This window comes from Canis lupus, chromosome 10, assembly GCF_003254725.2.
Source record: "Canis lupus dingo isolate Sandy chromosome 10, ASM325472v2, whole genome shotgun sequence".
Taxonomy (NCBI): domain Eukaryota; kingdom Metazoa; phylum Chordata; class Mammalia; order Carnivora; family Canidae; genus Canis; species Canis lupus.
The window spans coordinates 1,615,991-1,631,835 of record NC_064252.1 but is presented as its reverse complement, the minus strand read 5'-3'; the positions used below and the strand labels follow the sequence as shown (position 1 = coordinate 1,631,835).

The 15,845-nt window shown below is 63.7% G+C and overlaps 2 protein-coding genes and 1 long non-coding RNA gene across 5 annotated transcripts; 2 read left to right on the top strand and 1 right to left on the bottom strand.

Annotated features, from left to right (window-relative positions):
- The first annotated feature begins 5,316 nt into the window (after nt 1-5,316).
- NDUFA4L2 (NDUFA4 mitochondrial complex associated like 2) lies at nt 5,317-7,425 on the top strand. Of its 3 annotated transcripts, none has more exons than XM_049115723.1 (5): nt 5,317-5,450; nt 5,782-5,870; nt 6,560-6,620; nt 6,720-6,792; nt 7,054-7,425. In XM_049115723.1, the coding sequence occupies exons 1-4, from the start codon at nt 5,394-5,396 to the stop codon at nt 6,774-6,776; spliced, it is 264 nt and encodes an 87-aa protein (XP_048971680.1). In that variant the 5' UTR covers nt 5,317-5,393; the 3' UTR covers nt 6,777-6,792; nt 7,054-7,425. The 3 variants fall into 3 exon arrangements, with proteins under 3 accessions (XP_048971680.1, XP_025332674.1, XP_025332673.1); XM_025476889.3 differs by having other exon boundaries at nt 6,509-6,620; XM_025476888.3 differs by having other exon boundaries at nt 6,509-6,620; nt 6,720-7,425.
- On the bottom strand, nt 7,393-12,545 carry SHMT2 (serine hydroxymethyltransferase 2). Its single transcript, XM_025476886.3, has 12 exons — nt 12,407-12,545; nt 11,233-11,433; nt 10,647-10,726; nt 10,293-10,493; nt 9,915-9,996; nt 9,661-9,783; nt 9,406-9,545; nt 8,899-9,064; nt 8,601-8,700; nt 8,359-8,514; nt 8,170-8,277; nt 7,393-8,063 (listed from the first exon to the last, which is right to left on the bottom strand). Exons 1-12 carry the CDS (start codon nt 12,437-12,439, stop codon nt 7,936-7,938), a joined length of 1,518 nt encoding a protein of 505 aa, XP_025332671.1. The 5' UTR covers nt 12,440-12,545; the 3' UTR covers nt 7,393-7,935.
- Nucleotides 11,674-15,610, top strand: LOC112677990 (uncharacterized). The gene is made up of 3 exons (XR_003147332.3): nt 11,674-11,788; nt 14,105-14,196; nt 14,984-15,610. It is a non-coding gene; the product is annotated as an uncharacterized LOC112677990 (long non-coding RNA).
- Nucleotides 15,611-15,845: the final 235 nt, after the last annotated feature.

Genomic DNA, 15,845 nt, shown 5'->3' with positions numbered 1-15,845 from the left:
TCCATGGCAACACTTCCTCGAGTCCTCCGGGAGCCGAGCGAGCGAGGCCGGGGGGCCTCACCCCTCCCGCGCGGCCCCCGCCCCAGCCCTTCGCGACAGGTACCGGGTGCGAGGGCGCCGGGCGGCCGGCAGAGCGGCTCACGCGGAGACCCCCCCGCGGCGCGCCGTATGCAAATGTTATTGTTTGCATATGCAAATATGCAAATGCGCCGGCCCCGGTCAGGGTGGCAGGTGGCGAGGAGCGGGAAGGTGTAGGGAAGGGAGCTGAAGGCTACGAGGAGTTTGGGGACCTGGTAGCCGAGCAGCGGGAGGCGGCCTGGGGTGGTCCCTGGGGTCGGGCCGGCAGGGTCTGGAGCCCGATGGCGGATGGGGGAGGGCCGGCCCGCCAGTCAGGAGATGCTCCTCTGCCCGCTGTCTGCCAGGCCTGGGGTTGGCACCGCCTGGCAAGGTTGGCAGCGGGAGCCCGGGCACCATCTGCTGCCGGCGGGGGGAGGGCAGAGGCTCAGCTGGGCTGGGGAAGAGGAGGGCCCGGACGGCCGCGCCCCCCTTCCTGGCCGAAGGCTGAGGCGCGGTGGGGGTGGGGAAGCGCGGGGAACTCCCGCTCCCGCGCCCTTGACTGGCCCGGGCGCCTGGGGGCGGCGGCCCCGTAATCGCGCTTGGGCCGGCAGAGGAGCAGGTCACGGCAGCCCCCGACCGCCACACACGCCGGTCGCCCCCTTCCCGCCCGGGCCACGCCTGCCCAGGGAGGCCCGGCGCGGGGTGGTCGCAGGTCCCGGGCCGCGACGCCAGGACTCGGGCCGCGTGTCTCCATCAAGAGATCTGGGGGACTCAAAACCAGAGCCGCCGGATCCTCGGAGGGCCCCCCCACGACGCAGAAGCAAAACCAATTTACTGGCTCATTGGGCGGCGATGCTGGTGTGGGGGTGCCGAGAAGCAGAGGGAGCTGCTGTGCTCCCCCTACACTCGGGGGGCACCCCCCCGCCTCGCGGAGCCGGCAGCTGTCCCTAATTAGAGCGGCGGTTTAATTGGATTTATCAGCAGTTAATAGGAAATTAAGCAAAGGGCCCGAGAGAGGGAGGGCGGGAGGAGCGGGCAGGCCGGCTGTGCGGCCCGAAGGCCGGCGCTTGGGTGCCAGGGCTGGGGACGGCCAGTATCGCTCTTGGCCGCGCTCCCCCCAGCACTGGCCCCCCGCGAGCCCAGGCCGCCGCCCAGGGCAGGGCTCCTGCTGGGAGGCGGCGGCAACAGCGCCCTGGGTGAACCCCACCGCCCCTCACTCCCGCAAGCCACGCCGCCGAGGTGATGGATGATGTTGCCACACACAGCAAAGGTCATAAGTCTGGGCCAAGGAACGGACTGAATTGAAAACAGACCGGAGGAGGGGCCAGGTTCCCCGGGGCCAGGACACAACCTGCCCCTGCCCCTCTGCGGCTGCTCCTCTCTGACCTACCGGGGGAGGACTGGGCCGCCTCGCCGGCGACGGTGACCCGAATGAGTGACGGAGGCTCGGCTCTTCCACACCCCTCACGGCTGCATGGGAAACCCTGGCAGTCCCCGCGCAGCCACCAGTGATCCCCTGTGGCTCCCCCGCCCCAGGTGCTGGGCTCGAGTGGCCCAAGGTCTGCACCATCCACCCTGGGGGCCAAGGCAGGAAGCTAGCACCCTGCCAGCAGGCCTGCTCCAGGCCGCGGGCACTGGCAGCAGCTCCGGTGTGCGTGCAGATTGGTGGGGTCCCTCCGTGTCCCTAGAGACTGAGGGTGCCTGTGCCCTGAGGTGGGAGGTGCGTATATCAGAGCAGGAGTGTTAGTGTAAGCTGCTCTGAGCGTCCGGGCCCTTAAGGACGGATTAGTTGGTCTTGTCCCCATTCTACCCCCGCCCCGCCAATCTCCCTCATTTTTGTCTAGCTTAGGCCCCGGGCGTCTAGGGGATATGTGCTTTGACGTGTCTGTGTGTCTGTGCCATCTTCACGGCTGGGTGTGACCCGAGTGTGGGCATCTCCGCGTGTCTCTGCAAGACTGTGTATGAGTGAGAATCACGAAGAGCCGCCGGTGAGTGTGTTGCTCTGGCATCGCTGCCTGCAGGTGTGTGTGTCTCCGTGACAGTGCGGGGGCGTGTGCCTGGGTGTGAGCCGCGCGACAGCGTGTATTCGGATGACAGTGTGACGCACGCGCGGTGGTGTGTGTGTGTGTGTGTGTGTGCGCGCGGGCGCGCGCCTGGGTGAGTCTCCCGCACCCACCCCCCCATTTCTATTCCTCTCTCCTCCCCGGGCGGGCTTGGCTCCGCCGTCCGCATCATCTCCATCCATTATTGAAGAAACAGCCGCGTCCGCTCCAATCACATCAACACCCCCCGCCCCCCTCCGTTCCGCTCGCCTCGCAGCCCCTCTGGGTCCCGGGGAGGGGGGCGCGGCGCGGCGGGGGCTCCGGGCAGAGAGGGCCCCTGACCCCGCGCCCCGAGCCGGCCGGGCACCGGGACGCCGGGGTCCCCGGCGGAGAGCGCTTTGCATAAACAGATGGCGCGGGCGTCTTTGTCTCGCTCGCCGGCGCGGCTCCGGGCTCCGCGGCTGTCTGGCTGATGCAATCGCGATCATCTCCCCGAGCCTCGGGACCCCGCGCCCTTAATAGCTGCAGAGGGGGTCTGGGGCTCCGGGGCTCCCGAGCGGATGCCGGGCGCCCCCTCCACGCCCCGCAGCTGCGGAGGGAGGACGGGGTCCGCGCCGAGGCGACGGGCACGCGGAGGTGACCGCGAAGTGGACCCCGGGCAGTGCCCGGAGCTGTCCCCAGGCCGGCTGCCCGCACTGCTGCAGCCCCCCAGGGGCAGGGAGCCGGAGACCAGGGCTGGAACCGAGGGGTGGGGGTGGATAGAGATGAAGACAGAGACCGGCGTCCGTAAGGAGAGACGCGGAGGGCAGAGAGATGTAGAGGGAAAGACAGCCGCGGAGAGACGCAGAAACAGATGCGCAGGGACAAAGCCTGCCCGAGCTGCAGAGGGAGAGACAGACAGACACAGCCAGGTGGTAAGAAACAGACACGGAGGCAGACAGACAGAGCCTGGAGAAGAAAGAAGGGCAGCCAGAGACGGGGCAGGCAGGGGCCCAGGGCCGAGGGCAGCGCTCCGTCTTAGGCGGGACCCGGCCCGGGGCATCTGGGGCCCACCAGCCCCTCGAGAGGGACCAGCCGGAGCCTGGCGAGGTGGGAGACCCCGCGGGCCCACCTCAGGCCCAAAGATGGGACCCAGTGCCCTGGCAGGAGTGGCAGGAACGGCCAGGTGGGACCTGGCCAGGTGGGGCCTGGCCGGCGCTCCGGGCACGGGCTTCCCGCCCCAAGCAGCGGGGCGCAGCGCCCGCACGGCCCGACAGGGGGCGCCCGGGGCATCGCCCCTCAGAGCTTGGGAGCAGCTCGACCTCCAGGGGGCGCTCGCGGGCCCGGCCCCAGCCCGCTCGCCCCGCCCCGCCCCGCCCCGCCCCGCTGCTGCCCCTCGCCCCGCGGCCGGCGCGCGGTCGGTGTCCTGGTGAAGTCCGCGTGCAGCCGCTGGTCCCCGCGGGAGCCCCGCACGGCCTGGGCCACGCCCGATCCGCAGCTAACGGCTCCTGCATCCCTCGCGCGCCTTGGTCCGCGCGGCCTGAGTCTTTCTGATGGGAAAGTGCGGCGGGGGGGATGGGACATGAGATCCGGATTTCCGAGTTCCGCGCCCCAGCTCAGGCCCAGAGATCGCGACCCAGAGATGCGGGGGGGGGGGGGGGCTTAGACGACGGGTCAGAAACGGGTGCGGGGTCAAAGAGCCTTGGAGAGGCCAGAGGAAATAAGGCGCTTGCGAAGTGGGGCGCCGAGGCCAAGCAGAACAGCCGGCGGCTCCAGGGAAGGAGCGGGGCGGAGGGTCCGGAACGCGCCTGGCCACCGAAGTCACAAGAAATGGTCCAAGAGCCCGGGCGAGGGCCCCGGAAGCACGGGGCCAGACGCCCCTGTCTGCGGCCTGGCGGCCCAGCTGGGGCATACCGAGCCAGATGTGCAGCCCAGATGTGCAGCCCCGGGAGCCCGAGCTCCGGGACTGATTCTTAGTCTCGGAGACTGGAGGTCTGGGGGGCTCGAGTGACAGGACAGGCCACTGGGCCGTCCCCGAGGAGGTGCCGGGCTCTGCGCCGCTCCAGGCCTGACATCCCGTCAGTCCCCCTGAGCCCCCCCTCACGCCGCAGCGAGTCTCTGTCTCTTTGTTCTCCCGTGTCTCTGACACTTTATCTCATTATCCGCCGGAGGGAGGCGGAGAGCCTGGGACCCCGCAGCCTAATTACAGCCGCTCTTGTCAGCGCAGGGGGCGGAGGAGGGACCAGCGCAGGGATGGGGGGGGCCCAGGAAGGGCAGCCGCCGGCCCCCACCCCGCAGCCACTCACCCCGTCCGCCCGAGGCGCCTCAGGGCTCTGGACCGAGGGGGACTGGGGGGGGCGGGTAGCCTGGCAGTGGGGAGAGGTGGTTAGGGCCAGGCTGCCGGGTCCCTAGCACCCCAGTTCCCCAGAGACATGGCAAGGAGCTTTCCCACCCCAACAATAGCAGACACCTAGGCTGCTGCAGAAAGGGAGGCAACCGCTCTGCGCTTCTCTCCCCGGGCGTCTTGTTCTCTTTCCTCCTCCATCTTTCCCGTTTCCTCCACTCCTGCCCTTACCCCATTCTCCTCCTCTCTGGCGCGGCCAGAAACAGCGAGCCGTCTTGGGGGGCTCTGACTTCACCCTACAGGAGGTAGGCAGAGCAAGCAAGTCTATCAAAACCCCAAACTTGGACAGCGGACTTACTCCAAGCTCAGCCAGGTGTTAAATACCCCGGATCCCGGCCTCCGCTGGCTGTTGGAGCCAACCGCACCCCGACTCCAAGACCCTCCCACGACTGGTGGGGCTGGGGATGCTGGAGGGCTGTGGGTCTGTCCTTCCTCTCCTCCTCCCTCTACACTGTGTACGGAGGCTCAGCGGGGCCTTTGGGACCTGTCCGCTCCCTCGGGATCTGCTAGCCCTAGGGGTGTCCGGGAAGTGCTTGGGGCCCCTCCTGGCCCCCCCAACACTCCGCCCCCCGCACTGGGCTTGCAAGCTGACTGCCGGGCCCACAGCGGGTCCTTCCCCTACCTTGGATCCTCCCTCAGCCTCTCAGGCCAGGACCCAGCCCCAGGCAGGAGGGTGTCCGTGGGCCAGGGCGCAGCCACCTGGAGGAGTGGAGGGGCAGAAAGCCCTCTGCCTCCCGACATTTGTCCCGCTTCGGGCGGGGACGGGGGAGGAGAGATGAGGGGGGTGGGGTGAGCCTGCCCGAGCGGGTCCGCTGGGCCGGGCCGGGCTGACCCCTCCCCAGCCGGGGGCGGGACCCCAGGAGGAGCAAGGGAGCAGAGCCGTGGGGAGCCTCAGACCCTGGAGAGGCGACATGGCGGGAACAGGTCCCGGGGCCCGCTTCTACCGGCAGATCAAGAGACACCCCGCGGTGAGTTCGGTCCCCAGAGCCGCTGTCGCTAACTCCCAACTCTCGCTTCCCTGGTGGCCCGCAGACCTCCCAGGACCTGCCTCTTGCCCAGTTCCCCCAAGGGCCCTCAGCTCTCCAGGCGCCCCCAACCTATCCCTGCAATGGGCCCCGACCCTCGAACCCCCCGGACCGGCTCGCGGCGGGCGAGGGACACGGAGGCTGCAGAGTAGCGGGAGGTCCCAGGTCCCCTCCCCGGGTGAGGGTGAGAGGGAGCCCAGGCCCGGGTGGGGGCCGAGCGGGCCGTCGGGGCCCTCGGGGAGGGCGGTGACCCCGGGCCCCGTCTTCTCCGCAGCTCATCCCGATGATCGGCTTCATCGGCCTGGGGATGGGCAGCGCCGCGCTGTACCTGCTGAGACTCGCCCTGCGCAGCCCCGACGTCTGGTAAAGGCGGGTCGGCTGCAGGCAGGGGGAGGGTGGGAAGGCCAGGGAGGGGTCTCAGCGGGGACCCCCAGGCAGCCCCCCGCGTCTGCACCGCCGGGCACCTCCACCTGGGGCCCGCTCTCCCCCACCGTCCCACCTCTCGCTCCTGGGCCCAGACTCCACCCGCTTTGGGCCGCGGAACCCGCACCGCTCCCGGCCCGGTTGCCATGACGACGCGCCGCCGGCGAGCGGCTTCGGGTACCCCCCTCCCGCCCCGGCCGGGGGAGCTGCTAGGGGCGCCGCGGTGGGGGCTGCAGCGGCGGAGACTCCGCAGGGGCCAGGTAGGGAGAGGGGGCTGGGGGGCGGCGGGAGGCCTGGGCGACGTCGGGGTCGGCGCATCACTGAAACCCCAGCCCCTGGGGTCTCCGCCTGACTTCCGCTGCCCTGCTCTGGGGGTGACCCTCGGGGGGCAGGAGTGGGGGAGGCCCTGGGCTGGGTTGTCAGTCCTACCGGCCCCACGCTGACAGCCTTCCTGTTCTACTGGTCACCACCCACTACCTTGCCCCCACCCCAGTGGGTCTCTGAGAAATGGGCCTCCCAGGATAGGGCAGGGGTGCTGCTGCGGGGCAGGAGACCCTATGTGTCGCTTCGGGTTCCAGGGTCCTAGCTTCCAGGGAGCAACCCCTCACCGTCCCCCTCCCTCTCTGTAGCTGGGACAGAAAGAACAACCCAGAGCCATGGAACCGCCTGAGCCCCAATGACCAATACAAGGTACCTCCTCCATCTGTTCATCTGGGTCCCAGGACCCCACCCCCACCCCAGGCCATGAGGGGAGGCCTGAGGCACTAGGTGCCCCTTTCCCTCCCGTAGTTTCTTGCAGTTTCCACGGACTATAAGAAGCTGAAGAAGGACCGGCCCGACTTCTGAGCTGGCCGGGTTGCAAGTGAGAAGTGAAGCACCGACTCATTTCTTCCACTCGCTGCCCCCTGCCCCCAGGGCGCCACTCTCGCCACCCCGGCCAGCTGCTGCTTACACAGGCTTGGTTCCCACAGGAGGGGAGACAGCTCCCCACCCCCTTCCCTTGCTCCCAGCAGCGGAAGCGCCTCTGACCCTCAGCTCCAGTCCCACGCGGGGGGGAGGAGTTAGAGGGCAGGCAGTGTGTAGACGGAAAGGCTCAAACCCGCCCCTCTGCCCCCCTACCCAGGCCGGCCGGGTGTGGCCCAGGCTACGTGTTGAGCGTGGCCAACGTGAGCCAGGAGCAAGCGGAGGCCTCCCAGTGCCAAGTGACGTGGCGGGCCCCACGTTAGCCGGGCTCCGGCGCCAGTGCAGGGGCGGCGCTGCTCTGGCTCGACTGGGCTCGCTGCCTGCGCCCGGCCTGCCCTGGATGCGACACCTTCGCTCGCTCGCGGAGCCGAGCTCCTCCCTGTGCCCAAGCCCACTGCTTCCAGAGCCAACAGGCATCCCCTCCCACAGCCCTGCACCTGGGCCTCCCCGCCCCCTCCCTTGCTCCCCTCAGTCCCCTGGGATCAAACAGAAGCAGCCGTGGGCAAAATACAATTTCATTTAACAAATTGAATTTGCTGCGCCTGCTAATCACGTCTGGTGTCGGCTCTGATCAGAGACAGAGAAAGGAGGCTGTGCCCCCCCGCCCGGGGGGGTCCTTGTGGTGGTGGTGGGAGGGAACACGTAGAGGGAGACACGCCACCACCTGGCCCAGGGGACCCCTCCCGCAGTTAAGGAGAGATCCAGGCAGGGTAGCAGTTTATTAGATAAAAACAGAAAGGTGGGTGCTTACTCGCCCCTTCCTCGGGCTCACAGGGGCAACTGCCCTCTCCCCAGGTAAGAGCAAGGAGTCTATAACACTGAAATAATGGGAGAGTTCAGGGCAGAAAGCCCCAGGCCTCCTCCTTCTAAGTCTAGTTACGGAAAGAAATCTCAGCTACAGAGTCCAGGATAGAGCTGGGTTTCCCTAAGTAAGAGCCCTCCCCTCCTCCGGCAAAAAATTGAAACCGTCACTCCCCTCCATTGGTCCCAGGAGACAGAGGAGAATAAACTCCAGTCCGTGGGCCCCACAACCCAAGCGCCCTCAGCGCTCATCAAAACCAGGCATGGGGAAGGCCCTGGCAAACTGCTCCACCCGCTGCCTGAGGTCGGCCAGCCGATGACTTGTTTCAGAGTCCTTGAGCAGGAAAGATTTGAAATCCTGGAGTTTGGCTGGAGGGGGTGAGGCAACACAAGGTCAGAACTCCAGGGAAGGCAGTCAGGCCAGCCAGGGGGAGGGGCACAGAGTGAGCTCAGGGAGGGCCTTGCCCCAACTCACCCGTCTTGTTCTTCACCTCCAAGCCAATGTGGACACCTTCATCTATAAAGTCCACGACCCTCCGGAAGTCATCCTCACGGAACTGTCGAGAGGTCAAGGCTGGGGCCCCTGGGAGGGAGGCAGACGAGGATCAGCCCAGTCCAAGCCCACCTGGCAGCCATCCTTCCTTCTGCAAACCCCAGGTCTCACCAAGCCGCAGGCCCCCAGGTGTGATGGCGCTTCGGTCCCCAGGACAGGTGTTCTTGTTGGCTGTGATGGATACCAGTTCCAGCACCCGCTCAGCCCGAGCTCCATCCAGGCCCTTGGGCCGCAGGTCCACTAGCACTAGGTGGTTGTCGGTGCCACCTAGGGAGAGGGGCAGTGAGCCGGGAAGGGGGGCTCTGGGCCTCGGCCTGAGGCTTCAGAGGCTCTCACCCACCCCCCTGGCTCACCAGACACGAGCGAGTAGCCTCGCTCTAGCAGGGCATCGGCCATGGCCCGAGCATTCTTCAGAACCTGCAGGGCGTACTCCCGGAATGTGGGGGTGCAGGCCTGGAGATGAGACAGTAGCAACATGACCCCAAGCGCCACCTCCTGCTGCCCTTCCACTTCCAGTGTAGTTGGAACTCCAGCCTTGACCCCACCCGGGAGCTTCCCTTTTATCAGCTCCAATTCATTCAGCAAGGAGCCGGGCTAAACCTCCAGGCCAACTGCCCCTCCCCCCACCTGGAGGAGAGTAGGCTCCCCAACCTGCTTTAGGGCCACAGCCACGGCAGCAATGGCATGGTTGTGGGGCCCGCCCTGCAGGGATGGGAACACAGCAAAGTTGATTCGGTCCTCAAACGTGTAAGGGATCTCCCGGCCAGTCTTGGGGTCCACAGCCCGCATCCCCTTGCGGTAGAAGATGAGTCCTGACCTATGGGGGAAGCAGGTGATCAGAATCTAAGCGGAGAAGAAAGGACGAGGGATGGTGAAAGCAGAGAAGGCTGACCTGGGTCCCCGTGCTCTCTGAATCTACTTCAGTTGGGCTGGTGTGCGGTACTCCAGTGGTCAAGGAGAGCAGCCCTTCAGCCCCACCCCCAAATCCCCTAGCAGGGAACTGCACCATGGGCAAGACAAGGAAAGTCATCACAGACTGGGCCAAAGTCTTCAGGGTTTCAGGTGGGAATAAACTCCTCTCAGATGCAGCCCAACCACGCCCCTGGAATAGGGCGTGAAGGCAGAGAAAGATAAGGCCTGACCTCAGGGAACCCTGACCTGGCCCCTCGAAGAGTCTTGTGAGTGGTGGTGGTGACAACATCCGCATGCTTGAAAGGTGAGGGGATCACCTTGGCAGCCACCAGGCCACTGATGTGGGCCATGTCTGCCAGCAGGTGTGCCTTGACCTCATCACACACCTGGGCAGGTACAGAGACAGGCCTTAGCCTCGGGAGGCCTCCCCAAGGCTGCCTCCCTCCCAGAATCTCCCCACTACCCCCTGGGAAGTGGCTGGTACGCCAGCCCTCCACCAACCTCTCTCATGCGGGCATAGTCAATGAGGCGAGCATAGGCGCTGGTACCGGCTATAATGAGCCGCGGCCGGAAAAGTCGAGCGGTCAGTGCCAGCTGGTCGTAGTCAATGAGGCCGGTTTTAGGCTGCATGGACAAACCAAAAAGCTGAAGCCCTGAGAAGGAAGCAGGACAGCTTCCTCTCCTCCCCGACTCCGGCCCAGGACTCCAGCCCCTCACCTTCCCCAGCACAGCGCCAGCAGAGCCCCAGCACTCACATTCAGCTTGTAGGGCATGGACTCAAAGAAGATGGACGTGGCTGAGACCCGCTTGACATCAGACATGTAGCCATGGGTAAGACTGAGAGGGGTAAGAGAGCTTCAGAAACGAGTAACGCCCGGAGTGAACCACACCCCTCCCGCCCAGCTCCGACGCCTCTGTCCCTAGAACACTGGCCCTGGTATGCACCACCCACATGCCAGGTCTATTGCACGGTGAGCACTGGTTACTGGTGGCTTCTCTTCCTCATCCACTGATATGCAGGGCACGGAGACACCTGCATGCGCCATCTGTGTGGCACACGGTGGTGTTCGGAAACAACTCTTGTCCCATGCCCATCCTGTCCACCAAGCCCATTCACCCACCCCGGTACTCACTGGCCCCCATCGGGCAAGTCTAGCCCCATGATTCGGTCATGAGGCTGCAGGAGGGCTGTGTAGGCAGCCAGATTAGCGGGAGAGCCTGAGTAGGGCTGGACATTGACTCCCCACTGTGCAGGATCCAGGTCAAAGGCCTCCAGGGCTCTGCGCTGACACAGCAGCTCAATCTCATCCACTACCTCGGCTCCTCCATAGTATCTGCCATGAGATGGGGGTTTATCAGGGCACCTGGAGAGGGTCCCAGTATCCTCAGCAACCAGCGGCAAAGGGCTGGGAAGGCCACTCCTCTATCCATACTGAGGGCACGCCCGTCAGGGATGGCCTCCCAGCCCTCTGGTACCTAGCCCTCACCTCTTGCCAGGATAACCCTCCGAGTACTTGTTGTTCAGACAGGACCCCAGGGCCTCCAGCGCAGCTCGGCTGCAGAAGTTCTGGGGTGAGGGGGGTGGGGGGTAATGTCAGAAGGTATTGAGCCCTCTTCCCTGGAGCCTCCCATAGCCCCTTCCTGCCAGAACCCCAGGCTGCAGGGAGGAAGGAGCTGGGCTCCACTGAGAGCTGTTTGCTCATTCGGCATTCCTTGTCGGGCCTGAAGAAAGGCCAGAGGAAGCATCCTGAGACACCTAGCTGCCGTGATAGTTGTCCCCAGCAAGGCCACCCGTCCACTCGAACCGGTGCTTCCAGGCCCCTCTTTCCTCTCGGGAAGGGGAAGGGGCCAGACTAGACTAGAAGGGCTCCGGACAGCTTTGGAAGCTCTCTAATGTCCCCACCCCATAATCCAGACTGGCCCTGCCTGTTCTTCAGTAAAGAAAAGAAGGAGATAAGGCCCAGCAGAAAGGCCCTGAGTCCGAGAGGGAAATCTGGAGAAACATCAGTATGATGACCTGTTATCTCCTGCACCCACTGCGGCCTATGCCTGGGCCCTCTCCCCAAGCCCCACCTCTGAGGCAATGAGCTCCAGGCCACGACACTGCCTGTCCTTCTCCCTCTGCAGCAGCTCCCACATCTCAGGATCACTGTCTGACAGACTCTCCTGGCCTGTCCAGCCCCTGCTCGCCACTTCTCTGGTCTGGGTCTGGGCCACCTCGTTGTGCTGGCACCGGGCGGCCATCCTGACCAGCCGCCCACATCTCTGCAGAGGCTAGGAGAGGAAACACCACGGTCAGATAAAAAGCATCCAAACAGTCGCCCAACAACCCTCAGCCATGCTTATCAGGCTTTCTGGCTCCAAACCTCACAGCCAGTGGTCCAGCCAGCCTTTCCAATTCTTACCACCCCCGCCTCCACCTTCAAAAAGCCAGTTCTAGAGCCAAGGCTGAGATCAATGTCCAGGGGGTGGTTCTGATTTGGTCCATTTATTTCACCTCAGAATTTCCCTCCACCTCGACCCATGAACCACTCTGCAAAGCCACGGGGTAAACTTTGTCCTCTAGAAGCCTATGTCTCTGGAGCTCAGGGGCAATCCACCAAGGTTCCAGAACCTCCCCAACCCACAGGTACCAAAGGGTCCCCTGCAGGGCCTCCGTGGCAGTCAGGGGGTTGGAGCTGAGCTAGCAAGGACTCAGGCTGCAGACAGCAGACGTGGTTTCCAGAGCAAGAGGTGGCGGAGCGGACCTTTAGCGACCTCTGGGGGAAGGGGTTTGGTGGTGGCGGGAGCCTTCAGGCAGGGAAGCCAAAACCAACTTCCCGCCCTCTGTGCCCCGACCCGTCCCGTCCGTCAGTCCGCAGCGCCAAGGAACCCCTGATGTAAGCAGCGGGGCCGGGTTGCATCATCTGCACGGCTCGGGGCTGGCTGGACGGGCTCAGCCCCCCGGTCCAGGGGCCCCGCTCGCTCCCCAGGGTCCGCGGGGCATCTGAGCGCTCATCTCCCCCAACGCCACGTGAAGGAGGCGGTCGCAGGCCCCGGGGCGCCCGGTCGCCGGGACGCGGAGGGGCCCCAGCGCTCCCCGGGCACCGGGCGCGGCTTCCCGAACACTGCCGAGCTGCACGCCCGTCCCGGGGGACCAAAACCACGTGCGCGAAGCCGGGGGCACCCCGGGGCTGGTGAATGGGAACCGGGGTCGGAGGGGAGCTCGCGTTCTATTGGCCCCCGGTCTCCGGAGCCCCATTCTTACCCGAGTGGCCCAGAGCAAAGAGAAGGGCAGCATCGCAGCCCGGGTCGCGGGAGGTCTGGCCGCCAACTCCGGCCGGGGGAGCGGGGTAGGAAGCCGCCTGACCCGACAGCGCGTGCGCGAGAACGGCCCGGGCAGCCACCGGATCAAGGGGAGGGGCCTACGCATGCGTGCGGTGGCCCCTTGAGGGTCTCTTGGGAGTTGTAGTTCCCCGCCCCCGCCCGCCCCCAACCCGCGGGTTCCCCATCTGTAGCCCGCGGTCAGAGGCTCTCCCCTGAAAGAAAAGAGATCCGGTGCCGTACCACCGCCTCATTGTCCTCAAGCTCAGTGGGGTTTTTTTTCCATAGTCCAGACAACAGCCCTTTATTGGGTGCCTAATGAAAACCTAGCATTATTAGGCTTTTTGAAAATATGAAGACTCCTCTTGGAGCTTGCAAGCCGTAGTGCACTGGAGAGCACCTGGCTCAGAAGGTGAGACTTGAGTTCAAGTTCCACCTCTGGGACAAACTAGCAAATTAGCCTATCTGGCCCTCATCCGTGATTCAAAAATAACATGTAGTGAGGATTAAGTGAGTCTGTATGTAAACATGGTCTGGGATGGATCACCTTCCCCTCATCCTCTGACCTGCCTCCTCCATGGTTGTCTCCTCCTCCTGGGACACCCCGGAGCTGAGTGACATGTCCCTGCCTGTTGCTGCACTTGTTGAATTTTGCTACCTGTTCACCTCCTGCTGCTCCAGCAGTAAGCGAGCTCTCTTTATATCCCTGGGGCTCTAGATCCTTGGGCCTGGAAAGGATCTTCATTTTAGTCTGACTTTGTCGGGACTCATTAGCCCCTCTAGAAGTAGATCCCCAAAGCTGGGTATTGGAATTGTCTGGGAAATGTAATCTAAACATATGAATGTGAGGAGGCTTCTCTTCTAATTCAATGGATGAGTAGACATTTGCCCACTCGTGGTGACAGTGAAACTTCTCCTCAGTGATTCTATATATTTTTTAAGATTTTATTTATTCATGAGAGACACACAGAGAGAGACAGAGAGACAAAGAGACAGAGACACAGGCAGAGGGAGAAGCAGGCTCCATGCAGGGAGCCTGACGTGGGACTCGATCCCGAGTCTCCAGGATCAGGCCCTGGGCTGAAGGCGGTGCTACACCACCGAGCCACCTGGGCTGCCCTGATTCTATGTTGTTGTTGTTGTTTTTAAGATTTTATTTTATTTATTCATGAGAGACAGAGAGAGAGAGAAGCAGGCTCCATGCTGGGAGCCCGACATGGGACTCGATCCCAGGTCTCCAGGATCACACCCCACGTGAAAGCAGTGCTAAACCGCTGAGCCACCGGGGCTGCCCTGATTCTATGTTTTTAATAAGATTTTATTTATTTGTTTTTTTAATATTTATTTATTTATTTATTTGAGAAAGAGAGAGAGCCAGAGAACAAGCATGGAGGAGGGACAGAGGGAGAAAGGGAGAAGCAGACTCCCTGCTGAGGAGGGAGCCTGACTTGGGGCTGGACTCCAGAACCCAGGGATCATGACTTGAGCCAAAGCCAGATGCTTAACCTACTGAGCCACCCAGGCATCCCTCCTCAGTGATTCTAGAGAACCATTTCTCACTGTGATTTCTCAAGCAGTAATTTTTAAGAACCATTGCCTTACTTAGCAAAATTACATATTCATTCATTCACTCATTCAACAGACATGTTGAGCTTCTACTCTGTGCCAGACATGCCCTAGCCTTGGAGATGTAAGAATAAATCGCTGACTGCTGGGACATCAAGCAGTGATCAGGTAACAAAATGCAACAAGTGCAGTTATGGGCAGGGGCAACTCAGCTCCCAGATGTCCAATGCCTCAGGGGGGCGGGGTGGGGGAGGAGAAGAGGATGGCTGCAGAGGCAGTTTGTGAGTCAGAGGAAGAGGAGAAAGGCCGTCCATCACAAAACATGTTCACATGCAAAGTCTCATTTTTTTTTTTTTAGATTTTATTTATTTATTTGAGAGTGAGAGAGAGCACGAGCAGGGGGGAAGGGGAGAGAGAGAAGCAGACTCCCTTCTGAGCAGGGAGCTTGATACAGGACTGGATCATAGGACCAAAGGCAGATGCTTGAGGGACTGAGCCACCCGGATACCCGCAATGTCTCATTTAACCTCCAGAATATGCTATTTTATTATTGCCTTACAGGCGAGGAAACTGAGGCCCAGATAGGCTAACTTGCTTATTCCAAATTTCCCCACTTGGGTCTCATACCAGGCCTCAGAAGTCCCTGCTTGGCTCTAACCTCCTTCCCTCCCACTCTAGCCTCAGGTGTTCTGAGGTCCTTCCAGCAATGGGCCCTCGGTTGGGGTTCTTCTTCCTCCAATCTCTGACCTAGAACCACCTCTGCCTCCTTCTTCCTTTCAGCTTGATCTTGTTATTCAGCCATCCACCTACCCACCCATCCATCCATCCACCCACCCATCCATCCATCCACCCACCCATCCATCCACCCATCCATCCACCCATCCATCCATCCATCCATCCATCCATCCATCCATCCATCCATCCAATACTTATTTTCCCCTCACTGACTTTTCAGTCCCACGCATGTCTGGGGCAGACTCACCTGTGACTCAGTTTCCCGATGGAACCAGTGAGCAGTCCCCCGGAGAGTACTGCACTCTGAGTCGGCATCTTGGCCCAGGACTCAAGAAGAAAGGCAGACGCGAGGTGTCGAGGCGTCGTTCGGTGCCTCAGCTTGTCCCTACCCCCTCCGTCGCCCCAGTCGGGGTCCCCAGGGGAGGGGGGCGGCTGAGCCTGAGAACTGCTAATGAAGCCGCAGCCAATTAACGCCCGGGCCGGGCTTGGGGGCGGATAAAATTAGCCGCGGCGGCGGCAGGAGGGAGCCGGCGGCGGGGGCGGGCGGGCAGCTGGCTGCAGGGGCTGCAGGGGCCGCGGCGGCGGCGAGCGGCGGCCGCTCCAAACTCGCGCCCGTCCCTCCCCCACCCGCTCGGGCCTGGCCCCCTCCCTCCCTCGCGCAGCCGTCTGCAAACTCAGCGCCCACGAAATTAGGAAGGAAAAGGAAGATCGATGACTCCAGATGCCGCAAACACCGTTCCCCTCCCCCACCGCCGCCTCCCGCCAGCCCCTCGGAGCTTAGCAGGTTGTCAGCGCTCGGCCCACGCCGTCCCTGCAGCTCGATCCCGTTTCGAGGCCCTGTGCCTCTTCCCCTGGCCGCCCGGCGGCCGCGCGGCCCCCTTCGGCCTCGTCCCCATGGGGTCAGCCGCAGCCGCGCCCGCCTGCCCGCCCGCGCGCCGGGGACGAGGGCCCCACGCGGCCAGCGCCCCCACCCCCGGGGCGCCCGCACCTCCGTCCGGGTGGGTCTCGAGGACCTCGGGTGCCAGCGCCGCCAGGGCTTGCCTCAGTGTCCGCCGGCCGCCCGGGAGGAGGCCGGCCAGGTC

What these genes read in the sequence shown, in the direction of transcription:
- SHMT2 (XM_025476886.3), bottom strand. Translation starts at nt 12,439, where the DNA reads ATGCTGCCCTTCTCTTTGCTCTGGGCCACTCGG. An exon ending in CCATGCCCTACAAGCTGAAT is followed by an intron (nt 9,784 to 9,914) that starts GTGAGTGCTGGG and finishes TTGTCCATGCAG; the next exon opens with CCTAAAACCGGCCTCATTGA. An exon ending in AAGACTCTTCGAGGGGCCAG is followed by an intron (nt 9,065 to 9,405) that starts GTCAGGGTTCCC and finishes CTTCCCCCATAG; the next exon opens with GTCAGGACTCATCTTCTACC.
- NDUFA4L2 (XM_025476889.3), top strand. Translation starts at nt 5,394, where the DNA reads ATGGCGGGAACAGGTCCCGGGGCCCGCTTCTACCGGCAGATCAAGAGA. An exon ending in AGATCAAGAGACACCCCGCG is followed by an intron (nt 5,451 to 5,781) that starts GTGAGTTCGGTC and finishes TCTTCTCCGCAG; the next exon opens with CTCATCCCGATGATCGGCTT. An exon ending in GCCCCAATGACCAATACAAG is followed by an intron (nt 6,621 to 6,719) that starts GTACCTCCTCCA and finishes TCCCTCCCGTAG; the next exon opens with TTTCTTGCAGTTTCCACGGA.